Genomic DNA, 26569 nt, shown 5'->3' on the forward strand with positions numbered 1-26569 from the left:
CTGAAGATCAACCTTGGGATTTCTTTGGAAGGAATGGTGCTAAAGCTGAAACTCCAGTACTTTGGCCACCTCATGTGAAGAGTTGACTCATCGGAAAAGACTGTGATGCTGGGAGGGATTGAGGGCAGGAGGAGAAGGGGACGATCCAGGATGAGATGGCTGGATGGCATCACGGACTTGATGGATGTGAGTCTGAGTGTACCCTGGGAGTTGTTGATGGACAGGGAGGCCTGGCGTGCTGCGATTCATGGTGTCGCAAAGAGTCGGACACGACTGAGCAACTGAACTGAACTGAACTCCATTCCATCAGCTCAGCTCATTTGCATGGTTGCCTGTTTAAGATATAGTATTAAAACCCTTTCATTTAAGAGGAAACAGGCCAAAAAGGAGTTTAGAAAGAGGATGAGACAGGTGGGAACAGATATTTAGCATCTCATGCAACACTGAAGGGCTTCCCACGTGGCCCTAGTAGTAAAGAATCCACCTGCCAATGCAGGAGACCTAAGAGATGTGTGTTTGATCCCTAAATTGGGAAGATCCCCTGGAGGAAGGCATGGTAATCCACTCCAGTATTCTTGTCTGGAGAATCCCATGGACAGAGGAGCCTGGTGGGCTACAGTCCATGGGGTCACAAAGAGTCAGACACGACTGAAGTGACTTAGCATGCACGTGACATTGAAGGAGCACACCTCCCTCCTGCCACCCACCTCTCCAGGAAACACAGAGTCTCTTTAAAAACGTGTAACTGGAGTCATCTTCTTAAAGACAAGCTCAGAGGTTGTATTAGAATGGACTGACTTCTTCAAAGGCTTCAGCTGACCCCACAGTAAAAATAGCATGAATGTGTAAGTCTTGAACTATCCCCCACCTCACCCTCCTGAGGTCGGTGACAAGCTGTTTTCCAAGGTTTAAATTGGTGTATGGTTTCCCTGGTGGCTCAGATGGTAAAGAATCTGCCTGCAAGGTGGCAGACCTTGGCTCAATCCCTGGGTCAGGAAGATCCCCTGGAGAAGGGAATGGCAACCCACTCCAGTATTCTTGCCTGGAGAATCCCATGGACAGAGGAGCCTGGCAGACTGCAGTCCATGGGGTCACAAAAGAGTCCAACACAACCTAGCGACTCAACAACAAAAGCGCCTGCCTTATCCTCTTTCATGCCTTGAGAGAGAATGAAATGTGTCAACTCGTGTCAAGCACTTAGCACTGTTCCCAGAACCCATGGAGCGCATCATCAATGTTCACTATGATCATTATTCTGATTTTCACTGAACTGGAATGTCCAGGCCATATAGGCATCAGATATAAACAAAACACATTTATCTTGTAGAAACTCAGATAATCATTGGAGAGCAATCACATGGTGAAAGAGTCTCAGGGATGTGGTTTCAACTAAATGCCAGCTGTAATGAGAAATAATAATTCCCAAGTGAGAAGTAGTTAAAAGACAAGATTCGATGAAAAGCTTTTTAAAAGTATGTTTGGCTTCATGACGTTTTAGTACTTCTGGGCCTCTATATCAATGGGATCAACTGTTATTATCTGGTGAAAGATGCTTCTGGAGGCTGCTGGACTGGGAGCAGGCTGGCTGTGGAAGAAACAACCTCCTGGCAACTGCTCAGAATAAAAATAGATTTCCAGAACCGGCTCCCAGTGATTCTAAGCTGGCGTGTGTGAGATGGGGTGTTGGGTCTATATTCTGGCCAAGATCCCCAAGTAATTCTGGGGCATAGGGAGGTCTGAGACTCAGGGGACCAGAACCTGGATGCTTCCTCAAGACGTCCAGACATTTCAGAGAAGCGATGGAGTGGGAGCTTGGCACAGGACCTGTGCCCCAGACTGGGGTAAGAGAAGGTTTTCCCACAGAGGGGGATTCTTAATGGCTCTTTTCTTTGTATTTTCTCTCTCTTTGCTGAAGTTCTCACTGTGTTCTTCCATTCTTTTCCTGATTTCAGTGGGCATGTTTGACTGTTACTTGAAAGTATCTGCTGCATTGATCATCTCAGTTTCATTTAATTCGTTTCCTGGGGTTTGTCTTCTTTCATTTGAAAGATATTCCTTTGTTTCATTTTTGCCTATCAGGTTTTTTTGGGGGAAGGGGGGTTAAATTATTTTTTTTAATTACAGTATAATTAATTTACAATGGGTTATTTCAAGTGTACAAAAATGATTCAACTATATATATGTGTGTGTGTGTGTGTGTGTGTGTGTGTGCTCAGTCATGTCCAACTCTTTGTAGCTCCATGACTGTAGCCCTCCAGGCTCCTCTGTCCATGAGATTCTCCAGGTAACAACACTGGAGTGGGTTGCCACTTGTAGCTCCACAGGATCTTCCCAACTCAGGGATCAAACCCATGTCGCTTGTGTCTCCTGCATTGGCAGGCAGATTCTTTACCACTGCACCACCTGGGAAGCCCATATCTCTGTGTGTGCATATATATGCATATATATCCTCTTTCAGATTCTTTTCCATTGTATTCAACTCTCTCTGCTTGTTTCTATGTATTAGGTATATCAACTATATCTCTTGACTTTGAAAATGTGACCTTATGTAGCAGGTGTCCAGTGGGCCCAATGACACAGCTCCCCCAGGTCACCAAAGCAGAGTACCCTGTGGGCTGAATGCACCTCCTGTTGTGGTTGGGTCATGATTGCTACGGGTGTCTGATGGGTGGTGCTTGGCCCCAGGTTGGCTGTTTTGAGGCCTGGTTGTTACTGCTCTGGGTATGGTGATATACAGGGCAAGACTCCTGGGATGGGAGCTGCTTTGAGGGGGCTGTTGGCAGGTTGGGCAAGGCTGGTCCTCAGAGGACTCCAGGACAGTGTGCATGGTGTTAGCTAAGTAGCAGAGAATGACAGAAATGAGATCAACCAGAACCTGGTGAGCAATGTGGAAGGAGAGGGGGAAAAGGCACATGCCAACACTTCTGCCCCCTGAGAAAGTCCCACCAGATCCCTTCCACTCGGCATATGTCCTGAAACTAATCAGCGAGTCTTCTTGGATTCTCTCTGTGCTGGGACGCAGAGCAAGTGAGTGTGCGCACAAACACAAGCAAGAGGTGAATCTTGGTTTCCCACACCTCTCGGGCTCTCCTGAATGTAAAATCTTGATGCTGAGTTTTGAGCTTCCAACTTAGAGGAAGTCACCATTAACCCCACCACAGAGACACCAGAACTTACACAGGACTGAGGAAACAGACTCTTGGAGGGCACAAACAAATCCTTGTGCACACCAGGACCCAGGAGCAGTGACCCCACAAGAGACTGACCTAGACTTGCCCGAGAGTGTCCAGGAGTGTCTGGCAGAGGCGTGGGTCGGCGGTGGCCTGCTGCAGGGCTGGGGGCTCTGAGTGTAGTAGTGTGTGCATGGGACCTTTTGAAGGAGGCCACCACTATCTTCATCACCTCCACCATAGCTTGGTCCCAGGTCAAATAACAGGGCGGGAACACAGCCCCACCCATCAACAGAAAATTGGACTAAAGATTTACTGAGCATGGCCCTGCTCATTAGAACAAGACCCAGTTTCCCCCTCAGTCAGTCTCTCCCATCAGGAAGCTTCCAAAAGCCTCTTATCCTTCTCCATCAGAAGGCAGACAGACTGAAAACCACAATCACAGAAAACTAACCAATCTGTCCACATGGACTACAGCCTTGTCTAACTCAATGAAACCATGAGCCATGCCATGTAGGGCCACCCAAGATGGATGGGTCACGGTAGAGAGTTCTGACAAAACTGGAGAAGGGAATGGCAAACCACTTCAGTGTTCTTGCCTTGAGAACCCCATGAACAGTATGAAAAGGCAAAAAGATAGGACACTGAAAGATGAACTCCCCAGGTCAATAGGTGCCCAATATGCTACTGGAGATCAGTGGAGAAACAACTCCAGAAAGAATGAAGAGACGGACCCAAAGCAAAAGCAACACCCAGTTGTGGATGTGACTGGTGATGGAAGTAAAGTCCGATGCCATAAAGAACAATATTGCATAGGAACCTGGAAGGTTAGGTCCATGAATCAAGGCAAATTGGAAGTGGTCAAACAGCAGATGGCAAGAGTGAACCTTGACATTTCAGGAATCAGTGAACTAAATGGACTGGAATGGGTGAGTTTAACTCAGATGATGATTATATCTACTACTGTGGGCAGGAATCCCTCAGAAGAAATGGAGTAGCCATCATAGTCAACAAAAAAGTCCAAAATGCAGTACTTGGATATAATCTCAAAAATGCCAGAATGATCTCTGTTCATTTCCAGGGCAAACCATTCAATATCACAGTAATCCAAGTCTAGCCCCTGACCAGCAATGCTGAAGAAGCTGAAGTTGAACGGTTCTATGAAAACCTACAAGACCTTCTAGAACTAACACCCCAAAAAGATGTGCTTTTCATTATAGGGGACTGAAATGCAAAAGTAGGAAGTTAAGAAACACCTGGAGTAACAGGCATATTTGGCCTTGGAGTATGAAATGAAGCAGGGCAAAGGCTAATAGAGTTTTTCCAAAAGAATGCACTGGAAACACCCTTTTCCAATAACACAAGAGAAGACTACAAATGGACATCAACAGGTGCTCAATACCAAAGTCAGATTGATTATATTCTTTTCAGCCCAAGATGGAGAAGCTCTATACAGTCAGCAAAAACAGGACTGGGAGCTGACTGTGGCTCTGAGCATGAACTCCTTGTTGCCAAATTCAGACTTAAATTGAAGAAAGTAGGGGAAACCACTAGACTGTTCAGGTATGACCTAAATCAAATCCCTTACAATTATATAGCAGAAGTGACAAATAGATTCAAGGGATTAGATTTGATAGAGTGCCTGAAGAACTATAGACGGAGGTTCGTGACATTGTACTGGAGGCAGTGATCAGACCATCCCCAAGAAAAAGAAATGCAAAAAGGCAAAATGGTTGCCTGAGGAGGCCTTACAAATAGCTGTGAAAAGAAGAGAAGTGAAAGGCAAAGGAGAAAAGGAAAGATATACCCATTCGAAGGCAGAGTTCCAAAGAACAGCAAGGAGAGATAAGAAAGCCTTCCTCAGTGATCAATGCAAAGAAATAGAGGAAAACAATAAAATGGGAAAGACTAAAGATCTCTTCAAGAAGATTAGAGATACCCAGGGAACACTTTATGCAAAGATGGGCACAATAAAGGACAGAAATAGTATGGTCCTACCAGAAGCAGAAGATATTAAGATGAGGTGGCAAGAATACACAGAAGAACTATATAAAAAAGATCTTCACGACATAGATAACCACGATGGTGTGATCACTCACCTAGAGCCAGACATCCTGGAATGTGAAGTCAAGTGGGCCATAGGAAGCACCACTACGAACAAAACTAGTGGAGGTGATGGAATTCCAGTTGAGCTGTTTCAAATCCTAAAAGATGATGCTGTGAAAGTGCTGCACTCAATATGCCAGCAAATTTGGAAAACTCAGCAGTGGCCACAGGACTGGAAAAGGTCAGTTTTCATTCTAATCCCTAAGAAAGGCAATGCCAAAGAATACTCAAACTATCACACAATTGCACTCATCTCAACGCTAGCAAAGTAATGCTCAAAATTCTCCAAGCCAGGCTTCAGCAATACATGAACCATGAACTTCCAGATGTTCAAGCTGGTTTTAGAAAAGGCAGAGGAACCAGAGATCAAATTGCCAACATCCATTGGATCATGAAAAAAGCAAGAGAGTTCCTGAAAAACATCTACTTTTGCTTTATTGACTATGCCAAAGCCTTTGATTGTGTGGATCACCACTAACTGTGGAAAATTCTTAAAAAGATGGGAATACAAGAGCACCTGACCTGCCTCCTGAGAAATCTGTATGCAGGTCAAGAAGCAACAGTTAGAACTGAAAATGGAACAGACTGGTTCCATTTTGGGAAATGAGTATGTCAAGGCTGTATACTGTCACCCTGCTTATTTAACTTATATGCAGAGTACATCATGAGAAATGCTGGACTGGATGAAGCATAAGCTGGAATCAAGACTGCCAGGAGAAATATCAATAACCTCAGATATGCAGATGACACCACGCTTATGGCAGAAAGTGAAGAAGAACTAAAGAGCTTCTTGATGAAAGTGAAAGAGGAGAGTGAAAAAGTTGGCTTAAAGCTCAACATTCAGAAAACTAAGATTACGGCATCTGGTCCCATGACTTCATGGCAAATAGATGGAGAAACAATGGAAACAGTGACAGACTTTACTTTTTTGAGCTCCAAAATCACTGCAGATGGTGACTGCTGCCATGAAATTAAAAGACACTTGTTCCTTGGAAGAAAAGTTATGACCGACCTCGACAGCATATTCAAAAGCAGAGATATTAGTTTGCCAACAAAGGTCCATCTAGTCAAAGCTATGGTTTTTCCAGTTGTCATGTATGGATGTGAGAGTTGGACTATAAAGAAAGCTGAATGCCTGATGAATCGATGCTTTTGAACTGTAGTGTTGGAAAAGCCTCTTGAGAGTCCCTTGGACAGCATAGATATCCAACCAGTCCATCCTAAGGGAAATTAGTCCTGAATATTCATTGGAAGCTCTGATGCTGAAGCTGAAACTGCAATCCTTTGGCCACCTGATGCAAAGAACTGACACATTGAGAAGACCCTGATGTGGGGGAAGATTGAAGGCGGGAGGAGAAGGGGCCGACAGAGGAGGAGATGGCTGGATGGCATCACTGACTCAATGGATATGAGTTTGAATACACTCTGAATTGAGTTGGTGATGGACAGGGAAGCCTGGGGTGGTGCAATCCATGGGGTAACAAAGAGTTGGACATGACTAAGTGACTGAACTGAACTGAACCCCAGTCTGTCAGACAAACCTCAGTCTTGTCTGCAGGATGATCCAATATGACATCTGACCCTAACGTGGGGACTCATATCCAGTAGAAGATGCAGAAGGGAAACTGAGATGATGTATAGGATTCCCGAATAACACTGCTTTCCTCAGTCCACTCTGGGTGGGAGGGGTGGGGGTATGGTTGATGTGACCTCAGACTATGACACTGACCTCTTGCCACAAGGTCATCTTTCAGGGCTCTCAACTTCTAGCACAGACATCATTATTTCTCTGTCATTTTTCAAGCTCACATTTATCTTGACCTGTTCTATCCTCTCTGTTGTTGTTCAGTTGCTCAGCCATGCCTGACTCTTTGTGACCCCATGGACTGCAGCACACCAGGTCTCCCTGTCCTTCACTGCTTCCTGGAGTTAGCTTAAACTCATGTCCACTGAGTCGATGATGCCATCCAACCATCACATCCTCTGTTGCCCCCTTCTCCTCCTGCCCTCTATCCTCTTAGAAGCCTATGTATTCTTAGAGCCAGTACAATTTCTTCTTCAAGCAAACATGATGCTGGTTTAAAGTGCAGCCACCTTCTCACTTTTATCTCTATAAACAGACATCAACTAGGATCTACTCATCCCCTCTAATTTACTGGAAGGCAGTCACCAAGCTGTCTTTTAGCCCCTGGGGTCAGTGAAACTATTTTGACTTCCTCCTAAAACATGCCTTTATATATGTATGCTTTTATTCAGTAGGAGACACAGTTCTACAAAGGAGAAAGGCCCCAAACTCCAAATTAAAACCATTATCAGCTTTTGCTTGTCACATCCTTATTAACTCATTCTGTTTCCCTAACATATGGATATTTTACTTGAAGACGTTTTATATACTTGTAGTCCTTTGCTTACTTGCATTCGGTTTAAGCTGATTCTCAACTTACTCTTTCTCTCTAACTTGGCATGCACGTGCTTTTATTCCTTGAGGATAGCCTGTCAAAGCTATGTCGCTGTTGTGAAGTTAAAATATGTCCCCCAGAAACCCATCAAATGAGCAGAGCTTGTGACTGCTGCTAGGCTGCTGTGTAAGACTTACCTGGGGAATCAGTGTTCAAAAATCACCTTTTACTCCTTAACATTAAATATGTGAGAATGATATTGTTTGTTTGGTCTCAGACAGTACACTTAAGAGTATACTCTTGAGTTAAAATTTTATGAGGATAAAGTATGGGCACACACACACAGATCATGAGACACTCCTACTTTGAATATATAATAAAGCTATACTGAATGAAATATTAGCAAAGCGAATTCATCATTGCATAAAAATAATGCATCATGACCAAACAGAGCTTATCTCAGAATTATAAGGATGTTTTAATGAAGAAATTAGTTAATATTACCAATTACATTAATATTAGTTTGGCTAAAAAGTATGCTCAGTTAGTGAATATATTGTTTAATAAAGCTCTTGGTGAAAATGAAAAATGTGTCTTGGTACTTAAATCTGAATAAACTTTTTCGCCCATCTAATAGATTTAAGAAGAATAATTTCATCTGAATGTAAGCCCTCAAATTTTCAAAGAATTCATCATCCTTTCCTGATAAAAAGCCTTAGCAATCAAGGAAGAGACAGAAATTCCTAACCTGATAAAAATGGTCTAATAGAAGCCTAAAACAAGCTTATTTTTTTTTATGCTAAAATTTGACATTTATGCCCATGGATGTCTGGATTAATGTGAGGATGCTGTGCTGAACAGAACAATGGCCCATCAAACATGTCCATGCCCTACTCTCTGGAACCTGTGGATATGTTATCTTACAGGGCACAAGGAATTTTCCAGATGTGATTAAATTGAGTACTTTAATTTAAAGGGGGAGATTTTCCTGGATTATCTGGGAGGACCCAGTGTAATCATAAGGACCCTCATATGTAAAAGGGAGAAGTAGATAAGACAGAGTTTGCTGGAGAGAGAGACTGGAAGATGCTACACAGATGGCTGGGAAGACAGAGGACGGGGTGGTAAGGATGTAGGCAGCCTGTTGAGCAGGGGACGGATTCTTCCCGCAGAGCCTCCAGAAGGCACGAAGCTCTGCTGACACCTGGGTTTTAGCCTAGTGACACCTGTTTTGCACTCTCAACCTCCAGAACTGTAAGACCACTAGTTTATGTTGCTGTAAGCCACCTAATGTGTGGTAAGTTGTTACAGTAGCAATTGGAAACTAACACAGATGCCCACCTCCACCTGGAGGTCATAGCCAGTGTAACAAGAATTGAGTTATGTTTATCGGGAAAAAAAAAGGCAAAACTGTCATTATTTGCAGATATGTCTTTCCAGCAGAAAATCAAATAGGATTAATAGAAATAACATTGTTTAAAGATTTTTTAAATGTGGTTCATTTTTAAAGTTTTTATTGAATTTATTACAATATTGCTTCTGTTTCATGTTCTGGTCTTTTGGCAGTGCAGTATGTGGGATCTTAGTTCTCCAACCAGGGATGGAATCTGCACCCTCTGAATTTCAAGGTGACGTCTTAACCACTGGACCATCAGGAAAGTGCCACTGAAACAATAGGCTTATAAGAGAGTTCAATAAGAGGTGCCCGGAATGAGACCAATATGAAAAAAGAAGTAACTTTCCTGTAAACCAGCAATAGCCATTAGAAAATGTGATAGGGACAAAAAGAGTCTATTCATGGTCACAATAAAACTATAAAATATCTAGGATCAACTCTTTCAAGTATTACAAATCTCCATAAAATCATAAACTGCTACTGAGAGACATTTAAAAAACTGAATGATTCCAGAGACAGTATATTATTGACTAATGTCCATTTACTTCTTAAGCTAATCTGTAAATTTAATACAATCTAAATCAAAATTCCAGCTGAGGTTTTTATAAAATGTGAGGTCTAATTTCACCTGAGAAGGGATGTCCCTGGTGGTCCAGTGGTTAAGACTCCACACTCCCCATGCAGGGGGCCTGGGTTTGATCCCTGGTTATGAAACTAGATCCTGCATGCCACAACTAAGACCCAGCACAGCTAAATAAACACATAAATAAATATTTTAAAATAAAATAAATGTCACCTGAGGAGAAAATGAGGCACAGCAGCCCCACCATAAAGACAAGAGCACCTTGACAGAAAGCATTTAACACATATTAATATCTTGATATGAGAATAGCTTCTAAAAACCAGTAAGTACCTCATGGAAATTAAAGAGTGTCTTGATGAGGGTGAAAGAGGAGAGTGAAAAAGTCAGCTTAAAACTCAATATTAGAAAAACTAAGATTGTGGCATCTGGTCCCATGACTTCTGACAAACAGAAAGGGAAAAGGTGGAAGTAGTGACTGATTTCCTCTTCTTGGGCTCTGAAATCACTGCAGATGGTGACTGCAGCTGTGAAATTAGAAGACGATTGCTCCTTGGCAGGAAAGCTACGACAAAGCTAGACAGGGTGTTAAAAAGCAAAGACATCACTTTGCCGACAAAGGTCCATACAGGCAAGGCTGTGGATTTTCCAGTAGTCGTGAACAGATGAGAGAGTTGGACCATAATGGAGGCTGAGCGCCAAAGAATTGATGCTTTTGAACTGTGGTGCTGGAGAAGACTCTTGAGAGTCCCTTGGACAGCTCAGAGATCAGCCAATCTTAAAGAAAATCAACCTTGAATACTTGTTGAAAGGACGGATGCTGAAGCTGAAGCTCCAATTCTTTGGCCATCTGATGCAAAGAGCTGACTCATTGGAAAAGGCCCTGACGCTGGGGAAGATTTGAAGGCAGAAGAAGAGGGCAACATAGGATGAGATGGTTGGATGGCATCACCTATTCAATGGACATGACTTGGGCAAACTTTGGCAGATGGTGAGGGACAGGCAAACCTGGCATGCTTCAGTCCATGGGGGTCACAGAGTCAGACACGATTTGGCAACTGAACAACAGTAACAACCTCACAGAAGTGGATAAAACATACACATGGGCGGGCACTTTACAGAAAAAAAAAATGACCAATAAATCTTTAAAAAGAGTCTTACCTTCTCTATTAATTATGGACATGCAAATTCAGATAAGAATGAGATGACTCTTTTTTTTTACCCATTAGGCTAGACAAATTAAAAAAGGTTAACTATTCAGTGTTAGTCAAGTTATGGCAAAATATTCATGGTGAGGATAGAAATTGTGGCAGTTTTAGAAAGCAGTTTGACTATATCCATAGAAATTTATGTTTAAAAAAATTTTTTGAGCTCTGAAACCACTTTTCACAAGCAAAACCATTTCCTGAATGAACTCTAGCTCAGGGAAAAGTAGAGCACAGCTGTTTGGTTGGAGTGGAGGTGGGGACCCTGCTCCAAGCCCCCCCTCACTCTGTGCCCCTCCCCGCCCCCCACAATACCTCCACATACATCAGAACCTCGTGGACTTACACTCCAACCCTCAGCCCAGGGCAGTGTCTAACATATATCTTTAGTACATCAAGGACCGAAATGAAAATGCATTGTAGGATTTTATTACAGTATGGGACCGCTCAGTGGGGTGAATCGGCCTCAGATAATCAAATCTTTCCCTAGAATACCAAGAGTATTACTCCCAGACTTATCTCATCACTGTGTTTGGAACAAGCAGAGCTGACATGGAGTATGAGAAGCTTTTTAAACAAAGAAAAATTCCATCAAAACAAGGTTGACAAAGCAGCTGCTAGGCATGGTGCTCAATCAAGGAAAAAATAAATAAACCAGACCAAGCAAGAAACACCTGGATCAGAAATATTGGAACAAGCCACACAAACAAGATCGAAGAAGTCTGAAAATATGTTGGATGGGAATGGAAAAAGGGAAATCGCTGAAGCATTTTATTTGCAATTTGTAAAGAAAAAAAAATTTTTTTTGAGATTAATGCATTTAAAGAAAATTTTTAATTCATTAAAAAAAAAAAAAAACTTTCCATCAATCCAAAAAAAGATGCTTGGGTGCTATAAATGTATGAAGACTCATTTTGTGATATAGAGCCTTGAATCTTCTGAAGCCCTTCTCAAAGAGTACTTCCTATTTACAATATTTATAGTAGGTTGTTTTACAAAGCTCACAAAGGTGCCTTCTGCTAGACTCTCAGTCTTTGAATTCAGTCCCAGATGACCACAAAGGGAATTGCCTGCATCTAGTATGAGGCTTCCCAGGTGGCGCTAGTGGTAAAGAACCCACCTGCCAATGCAGGATACATGAGATGTGAGTTTGATCCCTGGGTCAGGAAGATCCCCTGGAGGAGGGCATAGCAACCCACCCCAGTGTTCTTGCCTGGAGAATCCCACGGACAGAGGCTCTCTTGGGGTACAGTTCATAGCGCTGGATATGATGGAAGCAACTTAGCACAGCACACAGTATGAGGCTGGGTCAGGTAGGAGGGAAGAGAGGGGGTAGAAGCAGGCCAGTTCTCCCCCAGAGTATTTTCTAGAATAGGCCAACACAATAATCAGTGAGCACTTCTCCCCTATGAAGAAATCCTAAAATTCTGAGGTGTGGGTGCTGAAAGACTAGCTGTCATGAATCCTACCTGCCGCAGTTCTCACCTTTCCCTCTCCAGAGAAGGGTGAGGGCCTGCCAGCCACACCACTTCACCCCTTACCACTGCACACACGTCTGGGGTGACATCTGCCCATGGCTCACCACTGGGGATGACTCAGCTACCCGCTGCGGGAAGGGCATTCCGAAGTCCCCTCAGAACTGTTTATCCAATGGCCCCTCCTTGTGAGGATTGTTCAACCAGCACATAAGTGGATTTTGCCCTTAAGAAGCTTGTCGTACCTAATAACCCCCAAACGCACTCAAGTAGAGTATCAAAAGGACCCCTTTGCAGAACACAGGTTCAGCAATACAAGTCAGAAATCTTGAAGAAAGCCCAAGTAAAGGAGAAACCATTACGCAGAAGAGCGCTTTCTTCTTAAGCTCCCTGGATCTGCATGATTCTCAGCTTTGGCTACACGCTGATGCACCCAGGGGACCATAAAAGGTCCTGTTGCGTGGTCCACCTGCAGGGGTCTTGACATGATGGCTCTGCCCTGTGGTAGGGCTCGGGCATCAGGATATTTACAAGACCCTTGGGAGACTAATGTGCACCAATCAAGATGCCTTTAATGGACAGGCAGAATCCAGAATATCTGGCCCACAGTACTAAATACCAAAGGGGCAGTCTATGAAATGGCCACTGACTGGGGTGATGAGAAGGCGACTAATGAAATTCACAGGAGCTGTTTCCCTGGAGAAGGAAATGGAGGGGGTGGGGGGGGGGGCAATGAGCACAACTTCATTTGTGATTCAAGTTCAAGGGCTTGTTTGTGAAAGCAAGACCTGAGGGGTAGAAGGTGAAGGAGGGTAAACAGGCCAGGAGAGAATTGAAAATTAAACTCAAAATAGTTTTGTTGTTTAAGAAGAGAAACCTGGGCTACTAACATAGAATGGGGCAAGATTCAGTAGAAAGAGAGTTTGAAAAAACGGGAGAAGCAACATCCAGTCATCAAAGCCCCATAGAGTCAGGGCAGAGTAGGCTCTGGACTAAAGCACAGAAGTAACCATTTCCTTTTTTGGGGGAAAAAGAAACGGGGGAGAACTAACACTTTTTTGAACATTAATTCTGCTGAATATCATAGGCACTTCATACGTATGAAATGGAATATCTCCTGCTATACTGGCGTGCAAGAAATGTCGTAGCTATCCACAGTTCCAGCCTCCAAATATGAATTTCTGAGCCATGCTGACGAGCATGCACCACTTCCTAAAGGGGGAACTTGAGAAAGTCACAGTTATCAGCAGTTACAGCCCTCTCGGGGCTGGTGGTAAAGAATTCACCTGCCAATGCAGGAGACATAAGAGACGCAGGTTTGATCCCTGGGTTGGGAAGATTCCCTCCTTCAGGAGGAGAGCATGGCACCCCACTCTAGTATTCTTGCCTGGAGAATCCCATGGACAGAGGAGCTTGGTGGGCTACAGTCCATGGGCTCACAAAGAGTCAAACACAACTGAAGCGATTTAGCACGCCTGCACCCAAGTGTGAGCTGGTGAGCCCTAAGGGAATTCAAGCAAGAGAAGAATACCTCTGTAAAATACCTCTATAAAAATGTAGGATGCTGGCCCCAGACAGCTGAGATGCATATGAAAGAAATGACTCTAATAATCCCAGACTCTTGCATCTTCCCTTACATAGAAGAACACTAAATTCCTTAATCTGATATCTGGTTTTCCTTACTTAACAATAATCTTTGATGTTCAGGCTACCAGCCCCCTTTGTTGCCAACTTGTATATAGCCTGACTCCCTCTTCTGCCTCCTCAGAGAGCTTCTCAGGGCTACTGGGATGCCGTCCCCTGGGCCCAGTATCTTAAACATTCCCACCAAATAAAACATTCGCTACTTTCAAGTTGTGACTGATTTTTCAGTTGACATATGCATGATTTCATTTAATCTCCCCCCAAAATTTGCAAAGACCCTTGTAACATAGAAGGCCCTATGCTTAGAATTCCAGGGTTTTGACTGGTCCTTATTAATACCAGGTCCACATTTAATTCCCCAAAAGATCACCATGATCAAAAAGTCTTCTCACAGGTCCAACATGATTTATTAGAGAGAGAACGCTTTGGAAGAAGTAGAGGCAGTCCAACTTTAAAGAAAATGATGGACAAAAGTCTGTCCAGCACATAAAATGCCAACTGATGTCTGTACCAGCTGTCTCCCCGGGTACCTGAGGGCCATGTTGTGAGCCGCGGTGCCCAGAGCTCTCCTCCCCAGGATGCAGAGTGCGAAGGACAGAGTCACCAGAGGAGAGTCCTCGTCACTTTCTAGGGGCTTCGAGGGCTGGAAGAGCAAAGACGTCCATTCAGCTTTCATGTGGGGCCTGGCATGCACTTACAGAGAACCTCAAACGCAGAGGTTTTCCACGAGGCAGCCACCACGGTCACCTAGGTACCCCCCCGTGACCCAAAGGATGGTAAACTCTGCTTCCTGAGGCAGTTTCTCTGGAGGCTGGACATAAAAACACATTTAAATGGGGAAGTTACTTTAGGGAAATAAAGGGGCTAACATGTGGCTTGTCGGCCTAGTTTCCTGGAATTGTGATTATGCCACCTTGGGTCAGGAAGATGGTCAGAGCTCACAGTCAAATGAAAGTAAAAGTCACTCAGTCATGTCTGACTCTTCATGACCCCATCCACAGTAGCCCACCAGGCTCCTCTAGGCATGGGATTCTCCAGGCAAGAATATTGGAGGGGGTGGCCATTTCCTTCTCCAGGGGATCTTCCTGACCGAGGGATCAAACCCATGTCCCCTGCACTGCAAGCAGATTCTTTACTGTCTGAGCCACCAGATGAATTTGCACCTTAATCCTGTCCAGGGCAGGGGGACAGGTACACCAGCAGAAATAGAAGTATAGGAATCAAGTGCAAATGAGGGTTTTCTGTTCCCTCTGTAATGAGAAGCCCACTGAGCTGACCATAAGTCCGCAATTAACAATTAAATGAAGTGGTTCATCCAAGCTTAAGAAGAGGAGCAGGGGAAGATGCAGAAGGAACTTAAAAGTTAAGATATCTTTTGCAAGCAAAGCAAGATAATTTCATTTCTATGAGCTAGCTGAGGAAAGAGGAGTGCCCTCATTGTGGGGTTAGCCAGGATCAGCAGTAGATTCTTGACTACTTCGGCCACCCGCGGAAGCTCCGCATGGGTTAAAATCTCAGCACAGGTTCTCCAGGCTGCGTCTGGAGGACCGACTCTGCCACCGACTCTCTCCCACCTGCTTTCAATCACTCATGAAAGGTCAAGGACCTGGGCTAGTGTCAGAACTTGGTTTACCAGTTCACATAGCACACTTCATCAACTGAGAAGGCAGTTTTCAACCTGGATCTACCATCTCCTTCAACAATACATCATGAGAAGCTTTCCAAATCCTGAGAAGCAGAGATAACAAACCCCTTCCACTGGCCTCCCTCCCCTTTCTCCTCCTGCCTGCTTTCTTGTCTTTCTTTTATAAGATGTCATTTCCATTTCTTCCATTTCTAAGAGGCTGCATTCATCTTCAGAAGCATCCTCAGCATGTGAGCAGCAAAGCACAGACACACAGACAAAACTACCGAAGTAGCTTGGACCAATCTGATTGCTAAACAGAATGGGCTTGTCCACAATTCAATAGGTTTAGTAAATCCTCTGCATTTCAGCCCATATATGCTCTGTTCAGAAATCTCAAAAAGAAACTCTAAACAAAGAAGTGTCCAGAGTTTTAAAGCCATGATCGAGGCTTAGCACTGTACCAACTCTGAGCACACTAGAAAGGAAAATGTACTTTCAAGGTGCCTTTCTTGGAGACATGATATATGAATTTTTCCATTTCCTTTTGTTTAACTGCTAAATAAACATTTGTCCAAGTATTAGTATCCTTTCTCTCCTCTATTTCGTTACAGCCTACCAGGCCTTCCTTGGTGGCTCAGATGGTAAAGAATCTGCCAGCCATGCGAGAGACCTGGGTTTGATCCCCGGGTTGGGAAGATCCCCTGGAGAAGGAAATGGCTATCCACTCCAGTATTCTTGCCTGGAGGATCCCATGGACAGAGGAGCCTGGCGGGCTACAGTCCATGGGGTCGCAAAGAGTCGGACACAACTGAGTGACTCACACACACGGAGTATAAGAAAGAGATGGTCTTTACAAGGCTCCTTGTTTCTTAACTTACATTCAACTCCTCCAGCCCCACCTCCCTTACCTACCTCTTGCCTTTTCTGGGCACAGTATTGAATCCACTCCAGATAAACGTTGCAGTAGCTGGCTCGCGTGATTCCCTGGAGACATGGGACGTAGTCATCATCAATGTTCATGTGGAACATCGCAAGGTCACGCTCAATGTAATGCCACTTGGCAAAGGGCTGCAGGGTCTTCAGAAGTGATTCATTTTTGATCCAGGAGAACAGTTTGGGGGATGTCACCATATAGTATATTATACTCTGCCGAGAGAAAGAAAGGTTTTGAGCCCATAGCCTGAAAGACTTAAAATTTCATCTCCTAAAGTAAATCACTGTCAGGGACGAGTGACACGTGAAATCCCCACGTGCAGTATCATTTGTATTTCCTGCTAGATTTAATGCACCCACTGGAGCCATTCTAAAACGCTCCCTCTTGGTCACTGGAGGGAAGAGGGAAGTGAAGGAGCAGAATGCTGGCGGAACCTCAATGGTAGCTGGAACGGGATCTCAGCGGTGAGAAAGAATGGCAGTCAGAGGGAAAGCGTCATCCTTTCTGAGAAACGCACACAAAAGCACTGTGGTTCCTCTGGGTTTCCCGGAGGCCAGGCTGGGCTGATGCTGCTGGAAGAAATCAGGGCAGGTCCTCGTCCAGGGCCTCAGACCAAACTGTGTCATGAGCTAAAGCAACATGGTTCTTATGGAAAGTACTTATGATGTACAGTTGTTCACTCACACACACACACACACACACACACACACGTACTCCTGGGTACCCAGACAGTGGACATCTGAGATGTCTTCAAAATTAACCCCAAGTTTCCTCCTCCATCGGACACTCCACTTATGAGTCCAGTTGGGGAAAATGCCACCCTTGGCTTTATGATTCTGAGCTACAGAGTTTTTGAAAGCCATCTTGTAGTTTTTGAATGAGTTCATCATTCAAGAAGGCTAGCATCCAGCCTGGAGAAGTAAACATATGACAGGGCAAAACACAACCTAAGTCTGCCATGGGCACGTCGGGAATAGACAGGAGTATCTGTGGATGAGTCCTTCCAACTTCACTCTTCCTTCATTATCACAGGAAAAGGCACAAGGCTGGTGTCACTGGGGCTAAGACAGACAGGGAACACAGTTAGTATCCTATCTGCGAATTGAGAGTGATGAGGAGGGGGAAGGGCAGCCTTCCATGCAAGGAGGCAGTGATTAGAGCTCCTATAAAATCAAACACTCAATTGATGGACTCCTCTGATTATCAAAGGCATTCTTACCAGACGAGAAGACAGAAAGTAACACACGCGGGGCTTAGGCAACGGGAATCTATGGAGGTGAGTGGGCAGAGGGGCCTTTCCTAGCCCCCCAGTTCTCCTCCTCTTCTTCTGTTTGGTTGGGATGTGAAATCCACAGTGCCAAGGTTGGAGGTTGCCGAGGTGTCTGATTTCAGGTTACTGCAGGGGTTTGAACAGCTGAGTGGACAGACACGTCCACTCAGATTCGGGCAAAACCACAGCAGATGCCTGACTCAGCTTCTCTCTGCTGTTGGGACTGAGGGCAGCCCACTCATTGCAGAAGTTTCATCTGTGGCTCATGGTGTGTGGCCCTCTCTCCTTCTTTGGGGCACAATCTCTATTAGGCTCCATCATCCACCTGACCCCCAACTGAGGAAGCAAGACACACAAAGTCTGCAGAGAGTAAGCGGAGTTCACATGTTTCCCCGACCTCTGCAACCCTGCTAGCCTTAGAAAACCCCTTCAATGGAAGGAAGGAGGGAGAGAAGGAGGGACAGAGAAAGGAAATGAGGAAGAGGCCAGGGGAAGCTGGAAACAGACATGCAAAAGAAAGATGTGCTTAATCATGGCCATTTTTCATCACTGTTTTGAGGTTTAAAATGAGATGATGCATCTGAAGCACTTAGCACCTGGCCTGGCACGTGGGATGTGTGCCAAAATCACATCATCATCATATCTTTGGCATCTCTGACTTACCTACCCAGCATGCTTGAGGCTCAGGTTAAGGAGCACAGCCCAGGAGAGGTTTGGAGAAGGGGATCAGGAGGCAGGAGACAGGCAAGCCTCCCATGGTCACCAGAGTACACATCTGATATTCAAATACGTGAATCAAGAATCTGGAGGGTGTCCTATTGCCCACTAGCTGGCAGGACCACTTAAAGCTGCTAAGCGTTCCATCCAAAGTCGCAAGCCAAAAAGGAAACGGACTGTGACCAAAGGCATGGCTTCTCAGCTGACAATTATGAAGGGAAGAGAGAAATTTGGTCTGTCTAAACATCTGGCATGAGCAAACATCTGGTCTAGTTTTCCCTCAATATGTACTAATCACGTGTACCCGACAGAAATAACACACAAAAACGGGAAAGCGGAACATTAACCTTTTCACTCCTTTCTAGGGAGGAATGAAACTAACCCTTCCCCAGTGAGGTCAGAGTAGTTAACGAGGACTTGGAATGCCAGGGATTCAAACTCATTTCTCTAGTTCTGGCAAAATCTTACAGTGCTGGCTTCTGAGTGGGCTTCCCAGCGCTGGGCTTTCCCACGTGGGAGGGGAGACAGTACCACGTCCTTTCCCTGTGGGAAAACAGAACTGCTTGAACTGGCTGCAAACTGTACTCTGTCTCCCTTTATTTAGGCAGAGATGCTGTCAGTGAACAGTGTGACATCCTTCAGAATCTGTCGGGATGAAACAGATCCCATAATAGGCAAAGCTAAGTCAGGATGGTGACATGAATTGTTGGTGTACAAACCAATCCAAATTGAAAGCAAGGACTTCCTCTGAATTAGGGCTTCCCTGGTGGTTCAGATGGTAAAGAATCTGCCTGCAATGCAGGAGACCCAGGTTCCATCCTTGGGTCAGGATGATCCCATGGAGAAGGGAGTGACTACCCACTCCAGTATTCTGGCTGGGAGAATTCTGACGGACAGAGGAGCCTGGCGGGCTGTAGTCCCTGGGGTCACAAAGACTCGGTCATGACTGAGTGACTAACACACACACACACACCTCTGAATTAATTCACGATATCTGGTTCCTCCAGCAGGGACCCTCCTGGTTTCTCATTTTAATTGTAGATCAGCATATTCTCTCAGACAGCTCATCCCAGGAAGAGAACCTGGCAGGCAGTCCAACATGCTGGGGTGTTGGGCTTATGTTGGCCTTATCATCTGCAGGGCAGGTGATAAGCACATCTCCTTTCTAAGAGTTGGGCAGAAACAACGGTGGCCGAGAAACTAGGCCCTCATTTTCCAGCAGAAATCTCATTTCTTGCTGGTTAAGAGGGTTTGAAATACTAATGAATGGAAGAGAGAAGGAGGAGGCACCAGGGAAAACCTCCAGTCATCAGGAAGGAAATGATTTCAAATATATTCATAGAGGGGGGCGGAGAACTGACCCAGTTTATTAGGAGATTTTAAAAAATCCTTTTGTGTAAAGGAATTATTCCAAGTTTTTCTTCCTGTCCAATGAAAAATAAAAAGAATGAAACCAAACCCTTGAAACTTGAAGCAATTCAGGGCTACAAAGGCAACTGGCAGTTTTGTTTGCAGAGGAGCCTAGGTCAAAGAAGAAAATATTCCATTTATTTTTACCCTAAACTGCTGCTTCTTCTGTCCTAATAGCCACTCAGCACTTCTGAAATTTCCTTTAACTAACTGTACCAGGGAGGTGAGCACAGTTTCTGAGCTGCCCATCCCCAAAGGGCAGGAAGGCACCGAGGGTGATGTCTGGAGAAAGTCTCACCTGAACAGGCCTTCTTGGTGCGGATGTGAATTACCGGGAGGTACTGGTATGAGCTCCACCTGCCACCAATCTCAGCGTTTCCTGAGCACTGACCGAGAGTTACAAAACATCTCTTCTACTGAGCACAAACATCTGTAGCGGTCCCCACATCTAGTTGTTATCAAATCACATCAGTTCAGTTCAGTTGCTCAGTCGTGTCTGACTCTTAGCGATCCCATGGACTGCAGCACACCAGGCATCCTTGTCCTTCATCATCTCCCAGAGCTTGCTCAAACTCTTGTCAGTCGAGTTTGTGATGCCATCCAACCATCTCATCCTCTGTCATCTCCTTCTCCTCCTGCCCTCAATCTTTCCCAGCATCAGGGTCTTTTCTAATGAGTCAGCTATTTGCATCAGGTGGCCAAAGTATTAGAGCTTCAGCTTCAGCATCACTCCTTCTGGCATCAGTCTTGTTCAGGACTTATTTACTTTAGGGTTAACTGGTTTGATAGCCTTGCAGTCCAAGGGACTCTCAAGAGTCTTCTCCAACATCATAATTCAAAAGCATCATTTTCGGCGCTCAGCTTTCTTTATGGTCCAACTCTCACATCCATACATGACGACTGGAAAAACCATAGCTTTGACTATACAGACCTCTGTCAGCAAAGGAATGTCTCTGCTTTTTAATACGCTGTTTAAGTTGGTCATAGCTTTTCTTCCATGAAGCAGGTGTCTTTTAATTTCATGGCTGCAGTCACCATCTGCAGTGATTTTGGAGCCCCCCCAAAATAAAGTCTGCCACTGTTTCCATTGTTAACCCATCTATTTGCCATGAAGTGATGGGACTGGATGCCATGATCTTAGTTTTTTGAATGTTGAGTTTTAAGCTAACTTTTCACTCTCCTCTTTCACTTTCATCAAGAGGCTCTTTAGTTTCTCTTTGCTTTCTGCCATAAATCACCTAGGGAACTTATTTTAAAACATAGGTACTTCCCAGGCACACAGAATGGGAATTTCTGGTAGGACATGGCGATCGACAATCACCTGGCTAGCTGAGGGAGCCTGATGCTACAGATCTGCCCCTGCCTGCTGTCCTGCCGGGTCAGAAACCATGCCCTGTGCCCCTCTCCTGCCTACCCAAAGCTCTCGTGTTGGCTTTTATTCATGTATAAAACAAAATCAAAGGACTGTCTCCACAAGCCCACTATTATCTAGCAGGTTCTAGGGGCCTCCCTCAGCCTGCTACCATTCGCACATTATCTTGGATTTGTTTTTTAGTTTGCAAATTGTCATTTTAGAAAACGTACAGGGAATTGGGAGTCACATTTCCAGGAGTTAGGAGAGGAGGGCTGTGAAGGGAGAGACGCATCAAAAGTTCAGGTCCTCGCGTGGAGCCCCCAGGCTTCTGGAAAAGCCAAGCAGGTGCACCAAGATGGGGACCCTCAGCCCTTTGCTCTCGCTCCCTCACAGAGGCCTGCTGGCCCCATGATGTGGGCCTGGTCTGTCTGGTCCATGGCGAGGCTGTTTATGGGGAGCTCCACGGTCACCGAGCTTCCCTGATGGCTCAGCGGTAAAGAATCTGCCTACAATGCAGGAGACACTGAAGATGCAGGTGCGATCCGTGGGTCAAGAAGATGCCCTGGAGGAAGGCATGGCAACCCACTCCAATATTCTTGCCTGCAGAATCCCATGGACTGAGGAGCCTGGTGGGCTACAGTCCACAGTGTCTCAAGGAGTCAGACACAACTGAGTGACTGAGACGAGGTTCACAGAGACGAGGCTCAGTCCTGGACTCCATCCTCACCACCAATGCCTGGGGCAGACCCCTCAGACCCCTGCCTACACATGGGTCTCATCCTTCCCGACTAGATGGCCAGGACTCTGGATTCCACATTACCTGGAACCTTCTTTGTTCATTCCAAAACCCTGGGCACCTCCAGCGGTAAGTCATCACAGGAAGCCCTGAGGATCCACAGGGCGGGCAGGGGTGTGTCTCCTGGGCTCATGGAGTTACCAGAAGGGGAGGGGAAAGGGTTTCAGAGGAGGCGGGGGTGAATGCCAGCCTGGGCCCCCAGGCAGACTGTAAGAGGAGCTGGCATGTGAGCTCGGTTTGGACTAGACTCTGTGAGTGCTGGGGGAGCACAGGGAGGAGCGCTGGGCTGCGGCCAGGCTAGGGTTGGGGTCGGGGCAGGGTGCACAGGCAAAGAAAAGGGGTGGGGCGCAAAGCCCAGTCAGAAATCACAGCGGATGGCGCTGGGTGGCAGACAGAGTCTTGCGCTCTTCTCCCTGTCCTTTTTACGGATCGCAGTTCAGCAGTGAGTTGTTTCCTGGTGTGCTCCTGAGGGGAGGTGAGCCTAAGGTCTTCTACTCTGCCATCTTGAATCGCCCCCTCTGTCTTGCCCTACTCTTGAGGCACTGTGGGGAGACAGCCAATTAGCCGAGGTGGCGAGTTCAGGCTCTCTCACCCCACGTTTTGTAAATGAAGACTATGTGCTAGCTGAGCTCACTTGCAGCACTGCGCATGTGCGGCACGAGGTGCTCGCTCGGTCACGGGCTCCCGTGTGTGATACGCCTGTGTGGGCTTCACCATGAAAGCGCTGGCCGCTGCTGCGCTGGGGCTACACTGGAGCGACCTCGTGGTTCTTTTATGTGAGCTTAGGCTATGGCTCCGTTACAGTTGTGTTACGGTTCTGTTGCGGCTGCTGCTACGGCTGCTAAGTCAGCCAGGAGAGAGGCTGTGCTGTGGCTGCCTTGCCAACCAGGAAAGAATAAACGTGTCTGCAGTTCCTATGGCTCCTCGCATCTTCTTCCAGCCTCTTAGCACGAGCCTTGCCTACCCTGAGTTGAGCGAACAGTGTGAACAGCAAGACAATTGGCATCACGAACAGGATCTGCGATACAGGCACCAAGGAGGCATGTGGCCTCCGGGCTCATTAATCTGGCCCCTCTAGACCTCTAGCTGCCCCTCAGACTAAGCTCCCAGACCCTTGCACGGCTGTAGTCAGCCCCTGAATCCAACTTCCCTGCAATGACCACATCTTGTTGTCACTTAGGAACTACACCAGATTCTTCTGGAGGGAGGTGTCAAAGAGAGCTGGTTGCCATTTAACATCAGTTTTCTCCTTCCTCCATGACACACAAGTTCTCTCTGGGTTCATGGCTGCCCAGAACACCTTTCCAAACCCCCTCAAAGCTGGCATTCGACAACATTCTGGCCAATGGGACACAGCAGCAGCATTCTGTGGCAACTTTCAGGAACCTTCTGAAGGAATAGCTGGTGCATAGCCTTCACTTTCTGGGTTCCTTCTTCCATCCATTTGAGCCTTGAGATGGGTGTGCTAAGTCGCTTCAGTTGCGTCCGACTCTTTGAGACCCTGTGGATTGTAGCCCATCAGGCTCCTCTGTCCATGGGATTTTCCAGGCAAGAACACTGGAGTGGGTTGCCCTTTCCTCCTCCAGGGCATCTTCCCAATGCAGGGATTGAACCTGTGCCTCCTGCTTTGGCAGGCGGGTTCATTACCACTAGCACCACCTCGGAAACCTGTCTTGACACTCAAAATGGCGGAGCTGGAGCCGGAAGAAACCTGGGGCCCTGAGCACTTGGAGCAGGGCTTCGTTTATGTGTGAATACTTGTGTGTGAGTCACTGGGATTTCACGACCCACCGCCAAGTCTAATGTCAACCGATAGACTGAGTTGCCCAAAGTGGACTCTGTATGAAAACCTTCTTGGACCTCAGATACAGCGGCCAGGGGAACACGTGGAGGCATGACACAAAAGGTCACAACTTCCTGATTCACTTCCCAGATCTTCCCCAGTTTGTCTGAGGTTGGACATTTATTATTTTGCATGAGGTCTGGATATAACGTTTTCCATCTGTCTAACATACACAAAGGTGGTGAGCATGAATCGCTCAAGCTGTTTAAAACATTCTGCCACAGAACAGGGTCTCCCCAATGTCTCTTGTTGCAATCACCTTGGGGTGTGATCATTAAGAGTTCTTTGCCCTTCTGACTTTCACAGTCTGAATTCTATTTCCTGAACAATCAAGCAGTTACTCCCAGTTTCTAAACATCCTTCTTTGTAGTTAATGGAAACTCCCAAAACTTCAGGCACCTGTGTAATCTTCTGATTTTGTATTTCCTTATTTCTGCTGGACCACTTGTCTCAGCCTCAGCTCGCAGGGAGCTTGGGGTCTCAGATGATGAGCTTCTTCATTATGAATGGCACTAAGACGTGGACCCTTTTAAAGACCATGCAGGGTTTGCACCATGCAAAGTAGTCCCTCAGAAGAGAAGCCACCATAGACATCCCCAGACACAACTGCCTCTGCCTGTCCTAACCCTTTAGAAAATACTTTCATCCCGATTATCACTGCGCATCTTGGGCAAGTCTTACATTTGTCTTCCCGGAGACATATTCCAAACCAGGACCTGTTCTGATGTTGAGTACAGGTTTGATAGATGCAGGTATCCAGCAACTGAAAATAAATGTGCTAGTCCCCACATGAGTGAAGAGAAAAGGCTGCCAAAGCTAATCCTGATGGGATCATTTAGCTATTTTTGCAGTTTTATCATGAGCTTAAAAAAATTCATTCTGGTTCTAAAAAGTAGAAATTTGTAGAGCCTTTAAATTAATACTTATAATTCATGAAAGTTTAGGCTTGGTCATATTTCCAAGATGTTTCCATTTATCAGCACCATCATTACTAACAACTCATGCTGTGTTAAAAGTGAAGAGTTTCAGTTTAGGAAAGTGAAAAATTTGGGAGATGGATGATGGTGGGAGCTTCACAATAATGTGAATATACTTAGTGCCACTAAACTGTACAGTTAAATATGATTAAAATAGTGTGTTTTATATGATATGACTTTTGTTGTTGTTGTTTAGTCAATAAGTCGTGTCCGACTCTTTTGCAACCCCATGGACAGTAGCCCGTCAGACCCCTCTGTCCATGGGATTTCCCAGGCAAGAATACTGGAGTGGGTTGCCATTCAGGCAAGAATACTGGAGTGGGTTGCCATTCTTCTCTCCAGGGGCTCTTCCTGACCCAAGGATCAAACCCACGTCCCCTGCATTGGCAGGCAGATTCGTTACCACTGAGCCACTTGGGAAGCCATGATTGTTTTAAAAAATAAAGAAAAAGATCTAGGTAAGAAAAGAGACTGCCTATTCGTTTCCAGGCTTAGAACAGCAGTCCCCAACCTTTTAGGCACCAGGGACCAGTTTTGTGGAAGATAATTTTTCCATGGACCGGGGGTAGGAGGCATGGCTTTGGGTTGATTCAAGTACATTACACTTACTGTGCACTTTATTTCTAATCCAATCCCGCCACTGATCTGACAGGAGGTACTGGTCCACAGCCTGGAGGTGGGGGTGCCCTAACTTGGGGCACAAAACCTCAGGCCAGTCCAAACCTCTGAGGCTTTTTCACAAAACCAACAGTCCTGAAACTGAACTAAGCCTCTGCTTCAGACACTCAGGAGAAACTTCTTAAGCTCTTTACAAAACTCTCCAGGAGTCTTTTGAGCCAGCCCCGCATTCCTACTCAGACACATGTCTGGGACCCGGAGTAGTACCTTGATATAGTATCTGATAAGGATCCTTCGGAGATCAAAAACCTGCAGCATGGTGGCTGCGTTGTTGTCCATGATGCTGTAGCCCTCCAGGATGTACTGGGTCCGTGCGATCTCCCAGGTGAGCCAGCGGAGGTTAAAGGCGGCATTGCAGGACAGGAGGTGGGGCAGGTGACCTGGTTTGCAGCAGCAGCAGCCCCTGTCGTCCTCGTCACCCTCCGTGATGGCTTCCACCTCCCTCTGCTGGCAGTAGGTTCCTGGCAATAACAAACACGATGGAAGTTTACAAGAGATCATAGAATAATCTTTGTTTAGAATGGATTTCCCTCTTGCCCTTACTAAGAGGAAGATACTAAAGAGAGTCTGGAAATCAGAAGATTTGTATAGTTCTTAGTTCAAGCAAATACCCCCAAATAAGTCACCAAATTTATAATCATTAATTCATTTATTCATTCATATTCATTTTGACTCTCATCTCCTCCTGTGTTGTTTTTCTTTTTGTCTATGTGTGTGTGTGTGTGTATGTGTGTGTGTGTGTGTGTGTGTGTGTGTGTCTTAGAACAGACACATTCTCATGGCAGCCATGGACATTAATGCCGAAATGCAGGATGGTTATATCCTTCAGTTTCCCTTTCCAGAAACCTGCAGGTCAAGGCTGAGCCAATAGGAGGCTAAAGAATGTGGCAGGTGGAGAAGTCTGAGAGCAACCAGATGCATATTGAAGTGTTACGAGGAAGGGTGTCCTGGAAGATCTTCTTGGCCCAAGTGCAAGGGCATAATCACC

The 26569-nt window shown here is 45.7% G+C and overlaps 1 protein-coding gene across 1 annotated transcript in view; it reads right to left on the reverse strand.

The window, feature by feature from the left end:
• Window positions 1-26569, reverse strand: part of PCNX2 (pecanex 2) — a 311645-nt gene that overhangs the window by 27513 nt on the left and 257563 nt on the right. The window contains exons 26-28 of the mRNA XM_069572620.1: window positions 25789-26042; window positions 16515-16748; window positions 14506-14618 (exon numbers count right to left, since the gene is read on the reverse strand). Of these exons, the coding sequence (XP_069428721.1) occupies window positions 14506-14618; window positions 16515-16748; window positions 25789-26042 (601 nt within the window). The remainder of the gene's footprint in view (window positions 1-14505; window positions 14619-16514; window positions 16749-25788; window positions 26043-26569) is intronic.

Source organism: Ovis canadensis, chromosome 25 (genome assembly GCF_042477335.2).
Source record: "Ovis canadensis isolate MfBH-ARS-UI-01 breed Bighorn chromosome 25, ARS-UI_OviCan_v2, whole genome shotgun sequence".
NCBI classification, from domain to species: Eukaryota; Metazoa; Chordata; class Mammalia; order Artiodactyla; family Bovidae; genus Ovis; species Ovis canadensis.